The sequence below is a fragment of the Populus euphratica genome, unplaced genomic scaffold (assembly GCF_000495115.2).
Source record: "Populus euphratica unplaced genomic scaffold, PopEup_1.0 scaffold414.1, whole genome shotgun sequence".
Classification (NCBI taxonomy): Eukaryota; Viridiplantae; Streptophyta; class Magnoliopsida; order Malpighiales; family Salicaceae; genus Populus; species Populus euphratica.
In genome coordinates this window covers 105,584-127,605 of record NW_011500038.1, presented here as the reverse complement: position 1 = coordinate 127,605, position 22,022 = coordinate 105,584, and the positions used below count along the sequence as shown (strand labels likewise).

The 22,022-nt window shown below is 34.4% G+C and overlaps 4 protein-coding genes across 4 annotated transcripts; 1 reads left to right on the top strand and 3 right to left on the bottom strand.

The window, feature by feature from the left end:
• The first annotated feature begins 4,392 nt into the window (after positions 1–4,392).
• LOC105107158 (Aminotransferase-like, plant mobile domain family protein) lies at positions 4,393–7,818 on the top strand. The gene is made up of 6 exons (XM_011000986.1): positions 4,393–4,530; positions 4,637–4,723; positions 4,804–5,448; positions 5,625–5,792; positions 5,880–6,269; positions 6,353–7,818. Exons 2-6 carry the CDS (start codon positions 4,640–4,642, stop codon positions 7,067–7,069), a joined length of 2,004 nt encoding a protein of 667 aa, XP_010999288.1. The 5' UTR covers positions 4,393–4,530; positions 4,637–4,639; the 3' UTR covers positions 7,070–7,818.
• Positions 7,819–8,118: 300 nt separating this feature from the next.
• On the bottom strand, positions 8,119–11,607 carry LOC105142836 (Phototropic-responsive NPH3 family protein). The gene is made up of 4 exons (XM_011050661.1): positions 11,026–11,607; positions 10,859–10,928; positions 9,368–10,519; positions 8,119–9,241 (listed from the first exon to the last, which is right to left on the bottom strand). The coding sequence occupies exons 1-4, from the start codon at positions 11,124–11,126 to the stop codon at positions 8,543–8,545; spliced, it is 2,022 nt and encodes a 673-aa protein (XP_011048963.1). The 5' UTR covers positions 11,127–11,607; the 3' UTR covers positions 8,119–8,542.
• Positions 11,608–14,165: 2,558 nt separating this feature from the next.
• LOC105142835 (Protein kinase superfamily protein) lies at positions 14,166–15,941 on the bottom strand. Its single transcript, XM_011050660.1, has 3 exons — positions 15,752–15,941; positions 15,062–15,565; positions 14,166–14,923 (listed from the first exon to the last, which is right to left on the bottom strand). The coding sequence occupies exons 2-3, from the start codon at positions 15,563–15,565 to the stop codon at positions 14,534–14,536; spliced, it is 894 nt and encodes a 297-aa protein (XP_011048962.1). The 5' UTR covers positions 15,752–15,941; the 3' UTR covers positions 14,166–14,533.
• A 1,169-nt stretch (positions 15,942–17,110) lies between these two features.
• On the bottom strand, positions 17,111–19,034 carry LOC105142834 (protein DGCR14). The gene is given in 2 exon segments (XM_011050659.1): positions 17,111–18,814; positions 18,817–19,034. Coding segments are annotated over 2 exon segments (1,554 nt in total). The 5' UTR covers positions 18,848–19,034; the 3' UTR covers positions 17,111–17,291.
• Between the last annotated feature and the right edge of the window lie 2,988 nt (positions 19,035–22,022).

Below are 22,022 nucleotides of genomic sequence, written 5' to 3'. Positions count from 1 at the left end.
TAATAATACTTAGGATATTTTCTCTTTAAATTTTAAAAAATAAATTATCTAACCCAAAACATATTATGGACCATTGATATAATTTGTAATTATAATGTGTTTTGCGTTTGTGATATATGGCATACATCCCAATTCACATGAATCCAAACAAAAATGGTATTATAGTAGGCCATCTAACAATAAAAATAAATAGATGGTTCGCACAATGAGGCTACCCAAATTTTTCTCATTGCGAAAAAAAATGCTAAGGTAACATAAGTGTTTTCAAAGAAAAAGATGAGATCCAAGTCATTGACTTAACTAGGTCTAATGTATGATTTCGATAACATGAAATAAAAAAAAATACAATGACAAAAAAATAAACTGACAAAAAAACTATAATGAAAAAAAGATTAAAAAATTATCAAAGCCCAACTTGTTTATAACCTAATTGTGATACAAGGGCAATCTCATCAAAAACAAGTTGAATAAAATAATGAAGCTCAATTATGAAATACTCTAATGTTAAAAGACGTAATTGAAAAACAATATTCATAAAAAGCAATAGAAAAAATATTTAAGTCAACTTGGGTTAATTCGTTAATCCTAGGACAGGTATAAAATTAAGATAACCTCGTAAACAGGAAAGAAAAAAATAAAGATCAATTCTCAATAAATTAAACATTGAAGAATGAGATTATGAAACAAATAAAACATGAAAAGAACCTAAAAAAAAGTGAAGTCAAATTGTGCTAATATTTGAAACCCTCGACCCTATCATGAGCCTCGGGACTAACTTTGTAGAAAACAAAGTCTAAGAAATAACAATGTAAAATTCTCAATAAAAAAATATCAAGGGATCAAATTGGGATAAAAGTGAAATAAAAAAGGGATTTAAACAAAAAAAAAACTAAGGGATGAACTTGAAAACACAATTCAATTAGGAAAATGATAAAAGAAAATAAATAAAAATTAAAAAAATAATGATCAAATTTGGTACAAAAAATAAAATAAAACCAACTGAAAAGGGACTAGTTAAAGAAGAAAAGGTAATGGAAAAAAAAAGATGAAAAGAAATCAAAAGAATAAAAATCAAATTAGAAATGAAAAAGAAATGAAAAAGAAATCAAAAGAATAAAGACCAAATTAGAAATGAAAAAAAAACTAAAAGATATATAAATAGAAATTAAAAGAATGAGGACCAAAATTGATATAAAAATCAAATAAAACCAAGTGATAAGAGACTAAGTTGAAGAAAACAATTAATAAAAAAAGATAAAAAAATAAATCAAACAAAAATTAAAAGAATGAGGACTAAAATGAATATGAAAAATAAATTAAAGGACACATTTGAATTTTACCAAGGAGAAGAAAAAAAAATTTCATCGATACCATATTGCGCTCATCCACTATAAAGATATTGGGGAGTCACTTGTGAATAGTAATGTTTATCAGTCCAAGAAGCCTACACGCACCATCCGAAAGGTGTGAGCTTTTTCTACTTGCTGCCTTGCTAGTATATGCACTACATTTGCCAACAATTTTTTATTTTATTTTTTAATTTATCAAAAGATCATATTACCCCTTACCTAATATGATATCAAAAAAAAAATACAAAAAAACCAAAAAAACCTCTTAACGCAAGCTATATATGTTTTGCTTGCAATGGCACTTTAGTAATTGCATTTTGCTTTTGAAAAGCAAAAAAACAAGAATACTCCTGGCCAAAAGTTAAGAAAAATGAAGCTGTATTTTAAATAATACACCATGTAAATAAAAATAAAAATAACATTATATTCTTAACTAAGCTTGCAAAGATAAATTAATTATATGGAAGAGATGAATTTGCTTATGAAAGCAAGTCATTTAAGTTTGTAAATGTAAAATAATCATTTAACTATAAAATTTACAATAAAGTATAAGAATTTTTACGAGGTAATTTAGGTCTCATGACTCAGGTCATGAGTTTGGAGAGTTAACCTAGGTTGATTTAGGTTTTTTTAATTAATTTTTTTTTAATTTTATCCTTCAACACTAGGTTGATTAGGAATAGAGCTACATAATTTATTTTGATTTACTTTTTATAAGTTCATCATGATCTCATAACCTAAGTTATAGATTTAGTAAGGTAACCCTCATTGACCCAAGTCGATTCAATAAGTTTTCATCTCAATATTTAAAATAAATGTCATCTTGAATTGTTTTAATTCAAATTACATTTTTTATCAATCTTTTAGGTTGTCTTTAAACCGCCAAATCGATCGAATTATATTGAATCAACTCCTATATAGTTTCATTTTATTTTACTATAAAAAATGATAATAATACTTGGATATTTTCTCTTTACATTTTAAAAAATAAATTATCTAACCCATAACATATCGTGGGCCATTGATATAATTTATAATTATAATGTGTTTTGTGTTTGTGATGAATGGCATACATCCCAATTCACAAAAATCCAAACAAAAATAGTATTAAAGTAGACCATCTAACAATAAAACTAAACAACCGGTTAGCATAGTATGACTAGCCCAAAATTTTCTCATTATAAAAAAAAAAATGCTAAGATAACATAAGTGTTTTTAATGAAAAAATTGAGATTCAGTTCATTGACTTAACTAGGTGTAATAAAATTATATGATTTCGATAACATGAAATAAAAAAAAAATACAATGACAAAAAAATTATAATGAAAAAAAATTAAAAATATTATCAAATCCCAACCGGTCTATGACCTGATTGTGATACCGGGGCAATTCTATTAAAAACAAGTTGAATAAAACAATGAAGCTCAATTATTAAATAATTTAATGTTAAAAGACATAATTTAAAAAAAAAATTCATAAAAAGGAACATAAAAAAATATTTAAGTCAACTCGGGTTAATCTGTTAACTCTAAGACCATAAATATAAAATTGGAATAACTCTGTAAACAGGAAAGAAAAAAATAAAGATCAAACATTAAAAGATGAGATTGTAAAAAAAGAAAAAAAAACTTGAAAAGAACCTAAAAAGAAGAGTGAAGTCAACTTGTGTTAATATTTGAAATTATCGACCCTATCTTGAGCCTCGGACCTAATGTTGTAGAAAGCAAACCCTAAGAAATAACAACATAAAATTGTCAACAAAAAAAATATCGAGCGATGAAATTTGAAGAAAAATAAAATAAAAAAGGGATTTAAACAAAAAAACTAAGGGATGAAATTGAAAACACAATTCAATTAGGAAAATGATAAAACAAATAAGTAGTAGTTAAAAGAATGACGACTAAATTTGATGCAAAAAATAAAATCAAATCAAATGAAGAGAGACTAGATTGAAGAAGAAAAGGTCATGAAAAAGAGGATGAAAAAGAAATCAAAAAAATAAAAACCAAATTAGAAATGAAAAAAAATAGAAGACGCATAAATAGCAATTAAAAAAAACCAAAATTGATACAAAAATCAAATAAAACCAACTGATAAGAGACTAAGTTGAAGAAAAAAATTAACAAAACAAAGATAAAAAAAATAAATCAAACAAAAATAAAAAGAATAATGACTAAAATGAATATAAAAAACAAATTAAAAGACACCTTTATATTTTACCAAGGAAAAAAAACAAAGAAAAAAGAAAAAATCAAGGAAAAAAAACAAAGAAACAAGAAAAAAAAAGTTCATCAATGTCATATCATACCCATTCACTATAAAGATCTCAAGGAGCCACTCTCAATGTTACCATGAATGGTGATATTTGTGAACGTAAAAAACCTCTATGTATCATTTGAAAGACGTTGATTTTTTCTACTTGCTGGTATATGTACTATATGTACCAATAATTTTATTTTATTTTTAATTTATCAAAAGATCATATTGTCTCTTACCCAACATTTTATATATATATATATATATATATAATCAATACAATAATACTAAACAACCCCTTAATGCAAGCAATATATATATTTAGCTTGTAATTGCATTTTGCTTTCAAAAAGCTAGAAAACAAGAATACACCAAGCTAAAAGTTAAGAAAAATTAAGTTGTATTTTAAATAATATACCAAGTAAATAAAAAATAAAAATAACAATTCATTTAATTTAAGTTTGATAATATAAACTGTGAAATTTATAATGAAATATAAGACTTTATAGGGTAAAATACTAAGTATTATTTGTGAGTTATTATTTTTTAAAATATTTTTTATTTAGAAATATATTAAAATATTTTTTATTTTTCAAAAATTAATTTTAATATTAATATAATATATATATATATATATATATATTAAAAAAATCATCTAGAATACAAGATCAAACATGCTCAAGCCAGTTTGTTTTTTTGTTAATAGCGTAAATAGTCATTCAATTATCGGGCCCGGTCCAGAATACTGCAAAACAGACACGTTTATAAGACGCCTAAAGGGGAAGAATTAGGTTTTGATATCACGTCGCTTCGATGCTTAACCCGTCGTTTTGAAGTGGTTGCTGCTCGTAGCGTGAGAAAAATTAGAAGTCTCTTTCCGTCGTCGTTTTGCTAAAACCCCCCCTCCATCTCTATTTTATTTCAGGTTCGTGACTCCTCCTGTATCTTCTTCCTCGTTTTTCATTTTGACGATTAACTTGGGATTTAGATGTAATTATTAATATTAACATTGGTTTTGTGGCGGGAATCAGTGAATGGACACGAATCCCGGACCGATTGATGGATGTGTACTGTATGATCAAGACAAGCATGTCTCCTCTGCGGTTTGGGATGGCCAGGTGTGTGTTTGCTTTTCTTGGGTTATCTTATTAATTAATTAATGAAAGCAAATTGTGTGAGTTGTCGGTTTGATGTTCAGGAGCGTGGTGTGCTAAGATGCCATGAGCACACGTCCAAGTTGGGTGAGTGGAAGCTAAGTCCTAAGCAAATTGAGTTGGTGGAGAAAGCTGGATTTGGTTACTTGAGAAAGATTCCGGCTATTAGTCTTTACAATCCTCTCATATCGGCGCTTGTTGAGAGGTGGAGGAGGGAGACCAATACGTTTCACTTGTCTGTTGGTGAAATGACTGTTACTCTTCAAGATGTTGCCTTGTTGCTTGGACTTGCCATTGATGGGAAGCCTGTTATTGGAATAACACATACCAGTTGTGCCTCGGTTTGCCAAAGGCTTTTAGGGAAATCACCCGATTCTAACTACGCAAGTGGTGGGATGGTGAAGTTAAGTTGGTTGAAGGAGTTCTTTTCTCATTGTTCTGAAGATGCACCTATTGAAGAGGTTGAGCGCTGCACTCGCGCTTATCTTCTCTACCTTGTCGGTAGTACCATATTTTCCACCACCACTGGGAATAAGGTTCCTGTAATGTACCTTCCATTGTTTGCGAATTTTGAAGAAGCTGAGGGGTTTGCCTGGGGAGCCGCAGCGTTAGCTTTCTTGTATAGAGCACTCGGCAATGCATGTGTTAAATCTCAGAGTACCATTTGTGGTTGCTTAACACTACTACAGGTTATTTATGTTGTTTATACTAAAGCTATCCATTGATTATCTTTTTTATTATTATTATTAAAAAACAAAAATGATGTAATGTGAGGTTGAAGGACTTCTTTTCTGCAATTAATTTCATCCAAGGATAATAGTTCTCAAATAGAATATTAGTATTGACTGATTCTTGCTTTCTGTAGTGTTGGAGCTACTTCCATCTGAATGTGGGCCGACCAAAGCTTAATCGAGACCCCATCCATGATCATTTTCCATTTGTGCTTAGATGGAAGGGAAAACAAAGTGGGCCAACAACAAATCGCGATGTAGTTTTCTACCGCAAGGCACTGGACTCGTTGAAACCAACTGATGTAGGTTCTCACTTCTTTCATTTCAGTTCTTATTCCACTTGATGCATAGAAAATGCTAATGCAACTGGCTTGGTGTTGACCACATAGGTGGAATGGCTTCCGTACAAAATTATGGACAGTACTGCAATACCCAAAGATATAAGAAATACCTTAATTTTAGGGAGATCAAAGACAATGCTAATATGCTTTGACAAGGCAGAACGCCACCTTGCTGATCGTTGCCTTAGGCAATATGGCATGCTTCAACCAATCCCAGAAGATGTGGAGCGGTGGCTGAGAAAGAGTCGAGGAGTTGACGGCGGGGTTGACTTGTCTGGCAAAATGCAGTCGGAGCTTAAAGAATGGATGGATCGTCAACTCCATATTGTGGATGGGGATGATGGCGTGGATGAGGGTGGCTACATGCAATGGTACTGGAAAATCACTCGTAAAGTTGTTGGAAGGCCTATATCTCTCTCATCTGAGTTCCAAAGGACGGTAGGGCCATGCTCAAACTTCAATTTTGCTATTTCCTTTGTTTGTGATATAATCTGCAATGGTCTATTCTTTAACTGTTGCAGATCTCTGGTTTAAGAGAAATTTCTTATTTAGCGGATTCATTCTCAACAAAAGGGTTGGATGGACAGCAATTTGAGTCAATTTCAAGGATCAGGTTTATTGCACAGGACTGTTTGAGGGACCAGATTGAAAGTCCAGTCACGCCATCAGCACCCCCACAAATTGAACTAGGAAAAAGGTCAAGGGGGAAGGAAAGGGTTAGAAGGAAAGGTAATGGGAAACGCAGGAGAAAGGATGAGCCAATGGAATATCAAGAAGCAAGTGAGGATGACCAGCTGCAGTTTTATGGTGCAGTTATCGTGGCTGATCAGTTACACTTGGACCAGGCAGATGGCGAGGTTGTTCAGTTACAGTCATGCCAGGCAGATGATAATTTTGATCCTCAACATCTGTCTCATGCAGCTGATGAGGATTATAGTGAAGAGTTACAACGTATGGTTAATCAGGAAGATGATGCAAAGCCTAGCAATGCTACAGAGGACATCAATGAGTCTCAGCCTTGTAAAGACGCTAACAATGAGAATGACTCGCAGTCATGTCATGTGACTATTGAGGTCAACAACAGAAAAATATATGGTGAGGCAAGTAAAGGGGTCGATGATTCCCAGTCTTGTGAGCCAACTAATAAGGTGAATGACTCACAGATTTGTCAGGAAACGAGAAGTGATGTTCATGATTCTCAGCTTCTTGATGCCTCAGCCAAGGTCAATGCCTCATGACTCTTTGATGCAACAATTAATGAGGTTCCGCGCAGTGGTGCTATTGCTGAGGTAAACGAGTTACAGCCTGGTGCAACAGAAGGGGTCAATGATTTACAGCTTCCTGCCACAAATGAAGGGCTCAAAGACTCGCAGATTCTTGATGCAACCCAAGAAGTAAATGACTCGCAGACCCCAAATACAACTGCAGAGATGAATGACTCGCAGCTCCCTTTTGCAACTAAAGAAGCTGATGACTCAAATCTCCCTGATGCAATTGAAGTGGCAAAAGATTCACAGCTTTCTGTGGACAAGTGTGATCAACCAAATGCCAAAGCTGCAATAGAGGATGTTCCAGCAACTCTTGAAACTGCTGAGGATGTTGCAAAGCAGGGTGATAAAAGTGTTGGAGCATAAAATGAAGGCATTGTCTTGTTAATTCTTCTGTTAGGGTACTGTTGATATGCTTGCTATTCACTACATAGTGTTCATTATATCTTCAACCGAAACATTTTGATTTTTTCCTTGCATTTCCTTGTCGTGTCATGAAGAGTAAAATGCTGATTTTATTCTGACAGGCAGCTCAAAACTAACACCACCAGTGTTCCAAAAATGGGGGACGATCAGTAGTTGTAGAAGAATACTTGCACGTTATCGTTGTTGTGTTTAGGCTATGTTAGAGAACGTGATTGTATTGTTTCTCACTGCTTCCACGGTTAAAACTTCTGTTTTTGATGCATAATATCAATTAACAACTACAGTATTCCTCTCTTAAGTTTTAATGCCTTCATGAATTAAGTGGCAGTAATTATCTTACTCTTTGTTTGGATGCTGTAGTTATAGTTATATGTATACATAGGCTTAGGTGGTATAATGACTCTTTGAGAAGAGATGTGCTGCACCTTTCTTCTAACAGTTCCTTTATCTGGGTTGGGAAAGTTCATGGAAGCATCTGAGTGGTTTAATTAGGTGTGAGGAAGATGATATGCAGGCTTTTTTTGGACGTTCGTAGACAAATCATCAGAAGAGCTACGGATTTTGATTTCCCCCCTTTTTAATCATACCCACCATAGTCTTCCTTTTTCCTCGTTCTTTATGCGTTTTGCGTGACATGCCTCAATGTATTTTTTGTATCTCTTGCTACAGATGGTTTTCAACAATTAAGCTGCTACGACTTGAGTTCTGTAATTAATTAGCTGTTCAGACTCGTTTTTTAAACTACTCCAAAGACCATTTAAATTGTTGAATAATACAATCGGCAATTCTAGCGCTGGCTTGGGGTGGCGAAACCTCCAGAAAAAACTATACAACGTAACTCTGCGCATGACCCCCACACAAATTTTAAGTTCTTTCTAGGATGGCTTTTTAAACAGAAGTGCTTCATTCACTTCACAATCCAGCTTCTGTCTTCTTGGTTATATGGAATTTGTTTGCAATAGACTCTTCTTCATTACTCGTCTTGGTTCTCATGCATCTCAAGCTATCTTTATTTTGCTACATCGGTTTGCCCCAGAGGCTGGAGACGCCTGGCTTTCTGTTGGATTTTCTACTTCCAAACAAGGTAATCCGGCGAAAGATCTTCAGTAGCTTGCAAGCATATTTTCTTTGTGAAGCGAAATTTACAGAACCAATGCAACCTGTAACATGCCCAAGTGGGTTCCTATTCTTGCTTAGTGATCTGCTTTGCAAGCCATACGGTTTTGTGCTCTGTGGCTTGGTTGGCAGTGTTTCTGTTCTCTTCGAAGTTTTTTGCAATTGAAGACTCTTCTTCAAGGAAAACAGCTCTTGTTCAAGGTTCTGAATTCTAAAGCTTGTGGACTCGTATTCTTTTCTAGAGAACTCACATCGTTGTCCTGCAATGTCTTTTTGTAGCAAGAAACTCAATGTTCGACTACCTTGCTCTGCGCCATCCATATATGGGCTGTCTGCTAGACATTGGCTTTTGGTGTTCGGGCATCTTGAGCTTGAAAGACTCCCAGAGAACTCTCCACTTTGTGCATACCTAAACGAGTCCGAGCATTCTTTGAACGCTTGGTGAGTATTCAGTTGTTGTACAAAAAGAGCCTGGACAATCAAACGTAATGGCATCATCTCATTTTGAACTGCGTCAATGCATGCCCACTGTGACAGTTTTTGGCAGTTGAGGTATTTGCAAACTGCCCCCTTTTCTTCTTGGGATATGTCTAGGTGTGCCTGGAGAAGTAAAGAAGACACATAAGTGTGTAATTAATTGAATCCTGGTTTTGTGAACAATGTTAATTAACTGATACTTGCATTTAGCTTTCATTCGAGGCATGTTGAAGTTTGTGAAAGACTTACCTGCAAGAAAGTGTTCATTGCTCTGTAAAGTTGATCATGGCTCTGTCTGCAAGATATTGGAACTGTTTCAATGAGTTCCATGAATCTTTTAGGCGTCATTTCGGGATCAGAAGCTATATGGGAGAGAAATGTATCCCATAGTTCCGCTACTGTTGAGTTACTAGCTGAAGGAGCATTGTTTGTGTCCATGTTCAACGATACATTTGTTGAAAATATGCTCTCCATCGTAGCTAACTCCATGCTGGAACAATCTGAGTCGACTCTGCTGCTTGGAATGAGTAGATCTTCCACTTGCGCAAAGTGTAAAAGAGATGCAATCTGATCTTGCAACTTTGCCTTGCTGTCATTTCTCAAACCAATGCCAATGGATCTGGAAAGCAATGCAAAGTAAAATCCAACAGGAATCACTCTACTGGCCTTCTCTCTCATTGGCAGTAAATCAAGCACGCCTTGTAGTATCGTTGAAACTTTATCATTTGAGTTGGCATCGCTAGTTCTCTCACCAGAGCTCTCCCAGTATTGTATCGTCTTCTTAGAGAGCACCCATTTGTTTGCATAGAAGACAACGATGGGACTCACATACTTTTCTTTCATTCCTTGCCTCCTCAAGGATCCTATTATCCTTTTGAAGAATCCAAATGGTAGAGCAATGAGGTCTTTGATCCAAAGCTCCTGGCTCAGTATCTCATTGGCGGCTTCACAGCTCCAAGCTTGACCAGCCAATGCCTCCAATGTAACAACTGGTTTGTCTCTTCTCCTCTCAGGGTCAAGAATCTCCATGCAAGCCATGAAGGCTAGGGATTCGATGCAGCGACTAACAATCAGCAGCTCTTCAGACCATGGAATCAATGTTTGGCACCTTTGGAGAACGATCAAGGTATCATCCCAATTTTGTAAGACGACTTGGTTTAAATAGAGATCAAAACGCTCACAAAGATTGCCAGAGCAGAATTCTTCTGTCATTTCAAGGAACTCTGCTGCACATCGCAGGGCTGCTACATTAAAAGGGTCAATCAACGTGGAAGAGCCATACATGAATAAAGCAATCATCTCAAAGGTTTCTGGTCCTCCAGGGAAACTCTGTGGCAGCTCAAGCTGAGCTGTTTCGATCAATCGTCTCTTGAAGTATCCACTCTTTGAAAATAAGGGGTTCTGCAAATACCAGAAAGAATGAAACTCAGAGGTATGCTTGCTAGACCAGAAGCTAATCTGAAAATCTCTAATTATTAGGTTCGTCATCACAAATCAAGGCATTTTGTCTTGCATGTTCCAAAGAGAGCAGGCAGGCCTGCTTTCAATGGACGAAAGTTGTTACATAAGTGGTTTTAAATATTTTCAACCTTTTGTTAGCACCATTAGAAGCCTTTAAAATCATAACTGGCTCAGAAAATAGAACTCTCTGGCCTTTATTTGTCTGTATCAGTAAATTAGCCTCCACAGACACGGAGGAGCTAGCCTTTATATGGAATAAAAGAATCACGTCCATCTTACCCTGTGAAGGTGGAATGTTCTCTCACCAACTCGAACTCGAACAGAAACAGGCAAACCAGTCTCTTGACTCCTGAAACAAGATCAAAGATTTATCAGCCTTTCAAAGACATCGGATGACTAATCATGTTGCTACCACAAATTAAAATCCAAGGTCTAGCATTTCTTACCATGAAATGATCTTAATCTTTAACAAGGCGGTCACGCTAGGTGAAGAGAAAGGACTTGAGGCTGATGAACTATCTTTGGGGCTTGCAGTTTCCATTGGCATAGCTCATGAAAATGATTTCAAAGCTTAATATTACTGATGGCGCAAACTACAGAAATCAATCTGGGCTAATGTTAATGCTAGCACAAGCATATACGCTTCTCACTTTTAACTCTCTCCTTCAATGCCCATAAATGCTTGAAACCCGTCTCAATAATCGAAGAAAAAAGTAGAATACGAGCTTCTATAATCCAGAAACCAGTGAGAATATTGGGATAGAATGAAAGAGTAAAAAGAGGTGGTTTGATCTGTGTGTCCACAGTGCACTCTAGCATTATTTTTGTATTTCCATTGTAGTCAAAAGTCAAATGCACACGAGTGAACAACTCAAAATCCAAAGTTTAAGGCTTCAACAACGTTCCTCGAATGCCGAGAAGTTGAATTCCAGTACTCCTCAGCATCGGCCAGTAGATTATGGAAGAGCAACCAAGCTTTTATGTATGCTTGCTTGGCAAGTTTTTGTGTTTAACTAAGATCCCATCAACTCTCCATCTTCCATCTTGGCTTCGATCGATAATTATGGCTTAATTTAATCATCTTCACGCATGTTTTGTTTAATATTAGCGGCAACAAAAGTCCTTTGGTGGGCCAAGAAAAAGAAATGGAAGCTTGACGGTGAATCATATTTATGGATGAAATTAAGCTCAACCATATTATTATGCTGTTGTGGAATACAACAATATCGTGACGTTGTCATAGGATATATATCATAAATAATGTTTTTGTATTTTAAAAATATTTTTTAAAAAAATTAAATTTTATTTATTTTTTATTAATTTCAAATTAATATATTTTTAATGTTTTTAAATTATTTTAATGTGTTAATATCAAAAAATAATTTTATAAAATAAAAAAACATCGTTAGCATGCATTTTAGCACAAAAAATTATTTAAAAAGCAATAATAACTATACTTCCAAATAAGCCCTAAAAGCTGCGGAAAAACATTGTTTTCTCATACTTATTAGCACTGTTGATTATAATATTAATTAATATTATTTTTTTATTTTTTGTTATTATTTTTTTAATTTAATTTTTCCATGATATGTTTATAAGGTTTAAAGTTAATAATTTATTTTAATTTTTTTATTATATGGCTTTTGCATATTCAAAAAAATATTTCAGTATCGAGTTAGTATTTTAAAAAAATAATTAAAAAAATTTTAAAAATTTAGATTGATAAACTTTATGGAGTCAATGACCTGATTTATGAGTTTAGCAAGGTAACTCTGGTTGTCTCGATTTGCAGGTTTAACAAAGTACTTTTTTTCTAATTAAACTTGATTATATAATTGTCTTTTTTTTATTGTATAGTTAAAAAAAAAATTTAAAATGTTATTAAATTTTAGAAAATTCAAGGACTTGTTAATGAATATGACAAGTTTAACTTTTCTTTTCTTTTCTTTTTATAAATTTATTTTTTTTATTTGATCCTTTTATATTGGACTAATCTTTAAAAAAAAGTATCAGTATTGATTTAACGTTCAATTTTGCGATCATTTATTTCTTTATCATATAATTAAATAAACAATAGTGTAAAAAACAAAACAACTTATTAAACTTGATGGAGTCCATTACCCAGTTTATGGGTTTGACATGTTAACTTGGTTACCCAATTCACAGGTTTAGTGCGTGAGCTACAAACCTAATATGTATTTTTTTTTATTTTCTAATCTTTTAATTTTTCTAATTATCTTTTTTCTTTCACTTTTATTTAATATTTAGATTGGTTAAAAAATGAAATTCATGATTTTTTTTTTACTTTCCATAAAGTTATCATAATCTCAAATAAATATATTTTTATTTAATATTTAGATTGGTTGAAAAATGAAATTCATGATTTTTTTTTGCTTTCCATAAAGTTATCATAATTTCAAATAAATATTTTTTTTAAGATTGATACTCGATTTTAAAAGCATATAATATTATCATAAAATTAAACAAAAATAATTTACAAAAACAAATTATTAAACTTATTTAAGTTCATAATACAGATTGCAAGGTATTCAAGATCAATTTAATATGGTATCGTCTCAATCAAAAAAATATTTTAAACTTTTTTAAAAAAAATATATCATATTTTTATTAATTATTCAAGTTATTTTTAAATTTATTAAATTAAAAAATTTATTTTGAATCAGCTTCCACATAATTTAATTGAAAACTTAAATTAAATAAGAATTCAGATGGACAGGTTTTAAAATTAAATCACTTATTGATTCAATAATAATATCAAAAAAAATTCTTCATAATTATAATATATTTTCATATATATATATATATATATGAGTGTGGAGAAATGAGAAGGGTCAAGAGCGTGTTGGGAAGTAGAAAAGGGGGAATTGATGAGGTGAATAAACTCTGGTCAAAAGGAGGGATGAAGTGCGGAAGAAGTTTGTTTTGTTTACTTCTTCATACCATTCTATGCCAACTCCCTAGACGGCACGGCTTCTGAAAATTAGGGTGCTTTGGGTTGAGGGGTTTTGCTTGCCTGCTCTCCTCCGGTCAATCTCAATCCCCAAAGTCATTTTTTCTACAATTTGACAATATACACACCAAGAGCCCACTAGTCTAGTTTCACTAAAGGCTCATAATATTGCAAATACCCATGGCCATACTCGTAGATAGAGTGCCTGTGCGAGCGTACACGCTGAAGAGAACGACTGTATGATCATTTCGGTTTATGCACCGGTTGCTTCTTGTTGAAACAAGCTCCTCGTGCAGCTCGGATCCTTAAGTATATATCAAGCCATGAATTCTTCATTTTGTTTTACATGCGTAAAGATCGTCGTCCTCTTTTAGTTTAGATTGTCGCTGATTTACACTACCATGGCTTAATATCAAAGTCAATTAAGCAACTATGCTTGGGAGTCTTTTTAACTCAATAGCGAGAGCTCTCCCCTTCATTGCTTTTCAATGAGCAACGGATAACATTTTCCAGCCATTCATCCTCCAAACCCATTAGCAGATTGGCAAGATTTTAAGAATTGGTATCGTTGTTCTGTTAGATTTCACGACTGGTTTATCCCTCCATCGAATCAGAGCTCAAATACTTGCCACTAACGACAGGTTGAATGGATTTATTTGGTCAGACATTATTCTGCAGACTGCAGATAGTACAGTGTTCTCAGGATATAAAAATAAGAAAATTGACTGCAAATCATTCTTGGTACGTAGTTAGCACAGAAGATTTACAATGAAAGCCAGTTACCAGAATGGTTTAACCCATGTAAACAGAAACCACTACAATTGTTGCTTTCAATTCAACCTGGAACTGCTTGGCTACATCAAACATCAAGAAGAAAATGGAGAGATAGATACAGATTGTTTCAAGCTCCACCTTAGGCCGAAACTCATGATTAGACGGGAGTTAATGGCTAACTGAAGGCACATGGTTCACCTGAAATGTCATCAAGCGGTGGCTGGTACAGTTTCATCGTCATTGACCTCAGCAAAGAAGGTGTCCTTGAGAAGATCGGAAGCTGAAGGTCTTGCTCTTGGCTCAGCTATACACTTCAATATAAAAGCCTTGACTTCGGGATCAACCACCTTGTTCAAAGCTTGAGGCTTTACTCCAGAGGTAACCTTCTTGTATATCTTGGCAACATTATCACATTCACTGTATGGTATCTCCATCGTCACCATTTCAAGCAAACACATTCCGAAAGAGTAAATGTCCACCATTTCAGTGTAATCTTCTTCATAGAGTTCCGGTGCCATAAACTCTGGGGTGCCTAGTATCGAATGTGCAGTATGGCTTTTCCCCACTATTGTTGCAAACCCCAGATCCCCAATTTTCACCTGATAGGCAGAATTTATACTAGTCTTAAAAGGCCTAGCTTGCACACATCTAATTAACTTTCACAGATAAGATATAACAAAAACTCAATAACCTCAACGAAAAGAATCCGAAACACAATTTAAAAAGAAATTAAATACCTGACCACTGTTTCCATTGACGAATATGTTACTGCAATTCAAGTCTCTATGAATGACACAAGGATCATGCGTATGAAGAAATTCCAGCCCCTCAAGAACTTGCTTAGACCACTTCTTCAAAGCTTTCAAAGACACATGGCGATGTTTCTTCCTGTAATCCCTCAAGTTCCCAGAAGTACAAACCTCAGTAATAAAATTGAGGGACCTATCCTCTTCATCCAACCAAACACTATAACAAACAATGATGTACTTGTTCTTCAATGTTCTGAGTAACCGAACCTCGGAGTGAAGCCGATTGATGAGCACAGGATCCTCTATAAAATTTCTTAACCGCACCTGATTCCAAGCCACCTCAATCCCTTCGTGTTGGTCGAATGCCCTGTATACCTTCTTCACTGCACCTGCACCTAGCAAATCATTGTACCGTCCGAACCGACCGGTCGGATCAACCTCCACGAAAGGTTCATCGTCTCTCTCAGATATACTGCTTCTTGCCGCCGGCATCTTCAAAGACCAAGCCAATTAATTAATTAATAATCATTAAATCAAACTAAGGTTTGGGTGGAAACAGCAAAAATAAACGAACATGCATGAGATTGAATTCAATAGGCGCTTCTGCTGCTGCTGATAATACATGGAATGCAAGTTAGAGAGGGTGGGTGACTCAGTGAGCGAGATTAGATAGAGTACCTTGCTTGAGTTCGTCGTGACAGGAATCAAACACGGAGGGAGGCGGGGAGAGGCCGAGAAGATGCTTCAGATACTTATACCCGCAAAGCGGTTTACGCGGGGTATCAGTTTTTCTTGTCAACGACGTCGTTCTTAACTCTTGTTTCGACTATTCAACGTCGCCGAGCTATGACTTCTTATTGACATGAGCAAGAGTCCACGTTTTACATAGCAAATTGGCCACGTCAATGAAACCACAATATAATAATATTTTTATTGTTATTATTCTTAGCAAGACATTAACCTGTATTTGCCTCTTTACAAAATAATTGCAAGTAAATATAGATGAAAATAAATTTAAAATATTAAGTTTTTCTCACTAATTAATCTAATTTCTCTATGTGAAAAAGTGTTTAAAAATACGATATTGGTTAAATTTTTAGATGATTTTTGTTTAAAAATATATTAAAATAATATTTTGTTTGTTTTTATAAATTATTTTAAATAAACAATTTGAAAATAAAAAATAAAAAATTAAATAAAAAAAAATCACACATCCATGCTGGAATTTTTTAGAGTAACCACACCTCTCGCAGGGGAAAAAAAGATCAAAAACATCAATTATTGGCCGGATCAGAGAGCTGGCAATGCTAGCTATCCAGCGGAAAAGCAAATTAAACCGATGGCGGCACATATGACACCCGTGTTGTGATTTATTTTACATTCATGATGACTCTAGACCTCTTCGAGCTTTGTTTTCCTATCAGTAAAAAGCAACGGGGCTGGAACATGGAACCAAACATGTTCAATTACCCCTCCTTCATGGGTTACCCGTGCTTGCCCATTGCCCTGGAACCGAGACATTGAATCTCACTATCCCTCTCTGCTACTTGATGCTGCTTGTCCAACAAAATCTTAACTTTCTGGAAGAAGGACAGCATCATGGCGATGCTGCTTAGATTGAAAGCAGCATGTTGTCTGAACTGAACCTTAACATGACAGTGGACTAGCCCTTGGTCACCAGGAAAGTGCATTGCCTCCGGATCCCACTGGAATAAGTAATGCCAACCGAAATATTAGCATCTCAATGATGGCGCACAAAGACAGGCTCCTAAGAATTTTATTAGTTTGTAAACATTAAGCACTGCAGTGGATTGACGGTGGGGTCGATTTCTAAATTTATCATCTGCAGAACCATGTTTGCTAAGTACTAAAACTCCAATGAGTGAAAAGTAAACTTGAAAATGTGATGTACTGGCCTCTATCAAACAACAAAATAACTAGAATAATAAGTTGATCCAAAATGTGAATCCACTTAGGTGTCTGCAAGAAATCTTAATTGCACGTCAAATAATTCTTTGTTTTCTGCCATCCTCAAACTCATTAAGCTAACAAGTCATACACGAACAGAGGAAAAAGGAAAACAGCGGCAATGGTGCATGTTTCCTCCAAAAGACAATGGTACATGTTTCCTCAAAAACAAAAGGTATCATAAGAGCTAATAAATTATGCCACTAAACAAATGCTTGCCAGCTTAGAGCATTAACAAAAATATTACAGTTTACCAAGGAGGATTAGAATTCTCCCTTACAGAAGGTGACCTGGAACCCATGCTCCCATCTCTTCCAAACCTCGAGATGCTCCTTCCACTCTTAGGAGTACCAACTCCAGGGCTTGCCCCTCTAAAACTGGCACGGAGGGTTTCATCTACAGATGACAAAGACCTAGAAATTGCATTCCTCACAAACTTCAGCACAGCAGGAGAAAGTGTCCATACACTTGGACTAGCACTTCCCCCTCTACTTGGAGAGGGCAAAGGTGGCTTTCGAAACATCTTTGACTTCTCCCTCAACCTCCGTGCAGCTTCCATCAATAATGAATGGGCCTTCACATCCCGTGCAGGTGGATTGGGAATTTTAAAATGCAGCCCATTGCCGCAGCTGCTGCCGCCAATATCAATAGGAGTATCTTCAGGTTCCAACCTCAATGGTGTCCCTTCAATCTCACCCCAAGTAATAAATGGCGACTCGTCAACTCCAGAAGCTGGTGAGGGTGTCCTAACAAAGCTATACCCATCATCTGCCTTCGTCCCTGTTTCCACATAAAGCCTCTCTGGCATCCTCCTTGAATCCTCAAAATCATACTTCTTCGCCTTATCACCATCTCTATCATACATGGGAAGTGGAGTAGCCCCAACTACTGGAGTATAAATCACCTCAACAACACCATCATCTTTTGGCCTACTATCCAACATTTTACTATGAAAACGTGTATTAGACATGTTAATTTCTCTAGTCAAACCCTTCAATCTCACAGCTCATTCCTCCTCGGTCAATGGAGCCTCACCCCTATCTGCCGGATGATACATTAGCAAATTCTTCGCCATGTACTTCCACCCCTCCAATGTGCTCGGAGGCTGATCGGAGGTTCCAAAACCATCCGTGATCCTATCCCTCTTTACATCCCCAATCAATCTAACATCCTTCTTTTCACCTTCTAAGAAATGCCCATATCTCTCTTCCCTTTTCCTATTCCTTTTTCTAATATCTTCGAAAAACTGTCATTATAGACTCGTATATCTCCTAAAAAAATCATCTAAACCCAAATTCTCAGCAACAGCATTTTCATTCTCATTCTCATTCTCATTCTCACTAGGTGTTTGCATACTAGATAATCCCCTATCCATAACAACGCTAGGTGTTTGCATTCGGCTATCAAACTCATCAAATTGAGTAAAATTACCAATAAAAGTAGAACCTGGGGTTTGAGTTTGGGTTTGATTTCTAGCCCGATTGCTGCCATCGGAGTGGATATTTTTTACCATCTTGCAACCGCGCTCCATAATCTTCAACTGGGCATCTCGAATTTGGATGGGGTCCCCCGTTTTCATCGCTTCCAGCCAATCAAAACGGTCACGGAGCTTCGAGATATCAGGGAAGAAGTCGCGCTCGATGATTTTCTCGATAGCGGCCACATAACTGTCCTCGTCGAGAACTGTGGATCGTTTTCTAGGATATATCGGGGTGTTGTTGATGGAAGAGACATTGTAGGAGATTTGAAGGGTCCTTTCGGGATTTGAAGATGGTGGCGTGGTGAGTGCCCTGGAGAGAGCAGCATGGTGGATTTAAAATGAATTAGGTTCAGATTTCTGTAATCGAATTTGGGAAATGGTTAGGGTTGGGTTCCTCCTGCTTTCGAGAATCGAAGACGAAAGGGTGCGGGCGAATTTAACCGCGCGTGATTATGATTTGGGTGTGTGTGTTTTTGGCTGGCGGTGTTGAAGAGAGTTGAAAAGTCCGCGATCCAACGGTTATGATGAATTCCTCATTAAATAAAGGACATATCCGATCGTCGCCTTCAAGGGGGGGCACGCATGTCAGGTTCTAGATACCCAGCGGCCAAATGAAAAGGGTAAAGTTCATTTTGGCCCTTCTAGTTTCATCGACCTCATGCTTCGACTCTTGTGATTTAAGAGTTTTCAATACTACCCTTAGTTTATGTTTGAATTTTGCAATACTTTGTTTTCATGCAAATGTCTAACCTAATATGATTTCTTCTAAAGATTGATCTCCAAACTTATTTTTCGTTCTTAACCTTATGAGTTCAAAACACTTATAATTTGATTTATAGTCATATTGGCTTTTCAATTTTTTTACTTAATTGATTTCATATTGCGTTTATGTTTGTATAGCATAAAATAAGAATATTGGGCTCATGTCACCAAAATTATATTATATGTTATTATCACATCTAATTACATGTGTATTCGATTCCCTAAGAAAAAATAATAGATGGTCATGCCCTCTAATCTTTTAAAAATATTTCTTGGAATGTGCTATAATATTGATAAACCAATTATCAAAAGTTCAAACTAATATAAAAGTATAAAGTTTAATTTAATTAAAAGTGATTTTTTTCATGACTCTACTATGACAAAATTATATAAAGAATATGGTACAAATATATTGTTATTTTTAAGCAAATTTAAGCTTGCGTAATTACTAGATTGGTGCTCCACACAATACCTCAAGTCAGACAATGATCAATTTTAATCTAATAAAAATTAGTAGATGATTATACTCTTAAAGAAATGAGAGAAACTTGATAATCAGGTTAAATATTAATTAATTTAATAATATGATGGGAAAAAAATAAGGCGGCAACAACAATAATAAGAAAACAATTTTTTAAAAAAAAAATATTGTCTTGTGCAAAGTTAGGCTAATTTCTAAAACCCGTGACTTGAACATAAGATATGTTTAGATTACATATCTATCATGTGTCCTAAGTTACGAGAACATTATAGTTTGATAGAAATTTTTTTTTTGAAGAAAACTACAAGGTATTTTTTTAAGGGAAAAAAAAAACAATATCGAATGATGATATTCAAAATAAAAATTAAAAAAAAATGTCAACTCCTATTAACTTTTCAAATCCATGACCTGGGTTTTCAAATCAAAAGTTATACATGAAAAATCATGAAACTCAATCTCTAAGAAATTAAATGTTGAAGGATGAAATCAAAAAATAATGACCAAAAATAAAAATAGCAATTAAAATAATAAGGGTTAAAATCAAAATAAAAAATAAATTAAAGGGCAATAATAAATTTTTAATTTGAGAGTTAAATTGAAAGGATAAAAGCATTAACAAAAGGAGAAAAAATCAACGACAAGGCCAACAAGTGGTGGAATTTCTTGATTTTTATCCAAATCTAAAAAGAAAAAATGAAAAAAAAAAGAAGAAATTTAGTGGGGGAGAACCTAAACAAGCTATTAATAAGGGAAAGTTATAAGTAAACGTCAAAGATAACAGATCAAAGCTCAAATTATGATCCTTCATTTAAGAAAGGAATCATTTTGCAAGGGAATGTCTAAAAAATGGATAACTCAACATTGTTTTAGTAGAGAAGAATGTTGAAGAAATAGCATATATAAGTTAAAAATTCATTCATGGGAAAAGTTTGTCTAATCGACGAGGACGTAGCTTGATCATACTACCTTTAGTGAGGCAGAAATAAAGTTTTGTATATCGTGATGAATGGATATACCTTAGTGAAGAAAATAGTATTAATGTCTTTTTTAGGTTAATATATTCTAGATTTTTAGTGGTCAAAACATATGACAAAGATTAGGACATTAAAGTTGTAGTGTTAATAAAACTTTGTGTCTTGTGATAAAGTATATTGGGTATAACAATGGATGCAAGACTAGGTCAGATGAGTTTTATGATGGAATGCTATTTTGTATGTATGCTTGTGCAGATTTATGACTTTCCAAAAAGACTTCAACATAAGATGATGTTGATCATTAAAATTAGGTTGCTTGTTTCTATACTTATAGGTTTCATAAAGGGATTGGAGAGTTAGGTAAACTTAAAAGGGTTTATTGTGAGTGTTTAAAACTCTATGTGGTTGTAAAGAAAATGATGGTATCTTTGAGGGATGCTATAAAAGTGTCCAGCTTTGCAAAATAGACTCGTGAGTGATATATGTAACACAAAACTATAATAATAGATATATTTCGTGAGATGTATTTCATATTTAGTTTGAGGAGGAAATCAAGTTCTTTTGGTTGGAGAGGTTTGTTACATGGTTAAATTTGTCGAGGGTAAATTAATAAAAACACAGTTGGAAAGATATAATGGCATTGATAGTTGATTGTATAGCATTAAAATTGGCAAGTCAGTGGAATTACCAACATTAATAAAAATCTAGCATTGGTTGATGCAAGCAGGGACTTGAATGTTGAATAATCCAAGTCATGCATGAAACACAACATAACCAGGAATGAAGAGCTCGATAGTTAGACATTCATTTTATAGGAAAAGTGACAGTAAAGTTGTGAAAAGTTTTGGTAGTTTTCAAGTATAACTAGTTAAAAGAAAGATTGTCCAAATCATAAGTGATAGGTCATCAAACATGAAGTGAACTAAAGATGCTCTACAAGGTTATTAAGTTTATAGGACAATGAGGGAGATTGCCCGACACTTATTGGAATGAGGCTACTAAGTTCATAAAGAATATAGGAGAGAAAATGCTCCACTATGTTCTCAAAAATATTGATGACAACTTTATTTTGTAACTTCCACGAAATTGTTTATAAATAAGGTTAAAAGTCTTTGTTATGTAACATGTAAGCTTAATGAAAGTTTTGTGCATGATATACATATATAAATTTATCTATATTCTTTTTTTAAGAGTTAATAAAAGGTTGGAAAAGAGTTATTGTAAATCTTGTTGTGTACTTTACTTTGCTTGTGTTAATTGTGCTTGTTTGTAAAAAGTTTAGGT

Bases quoted from the DNA above. Each gene is read 5' to 3' on its own strand.
- LOC105142836 (XM_011050661.1), bottom strand. From the start codon at position 11,126: ATGCCAATGGAAACTGCAAGCCCCAAAGATAGTTCATCAGCCTCAAGT. The intron at 10,929-11,025 runs GTAAGAAATGCT...ATCTTGTTTCAG, and splicing joins AAGATTAAGATCATTTCATG to GAGTCAAGAGACTGGTTTGC. The intron at 9,242-9,367 runs GTAAGTCTTTCA...TTACTTCTCCAG, and splicing joins CAATGAACACTTTCTTGCAG to GCACACCTAGACATATCCCA.
- LOC105142835 (XM_011050660.1), bottom strand. From the start codon at position 15,565: ATGCCGGCGGCAAGAAGCAGTATATCTGAGAGAGACGATGAACCTTTC. The intron at 14,924-15,061 runs GTATTTAATTTC...TCTGCCTATCAG, and splicing joins TCAATGGAAACAGTGGTCAG to GTGAAAATTGGGGATCTGGG.
- LOC105107158 (XM_011000986.1), top strand. From the start codon at position 4,640: ATGGACACGAATCCCGGACCGATTGATGGATGTGTACTGTATGATCAA. The intron at 4,724-4,803 runs GTGTGTGTTTGC...TTTGATGTTCAG, and splicing joins CTGCGGTTTGGGATGGCCAG to GAGCGTGGTGTGCTAAGATG. The intron at 5,449-5,624 runs GTTATTTATGTT...TGCTTTCTGTAG, and splicing joins GTTGCTTAACACTACTACAG to TGTTGGAGCTACTTCCATCT.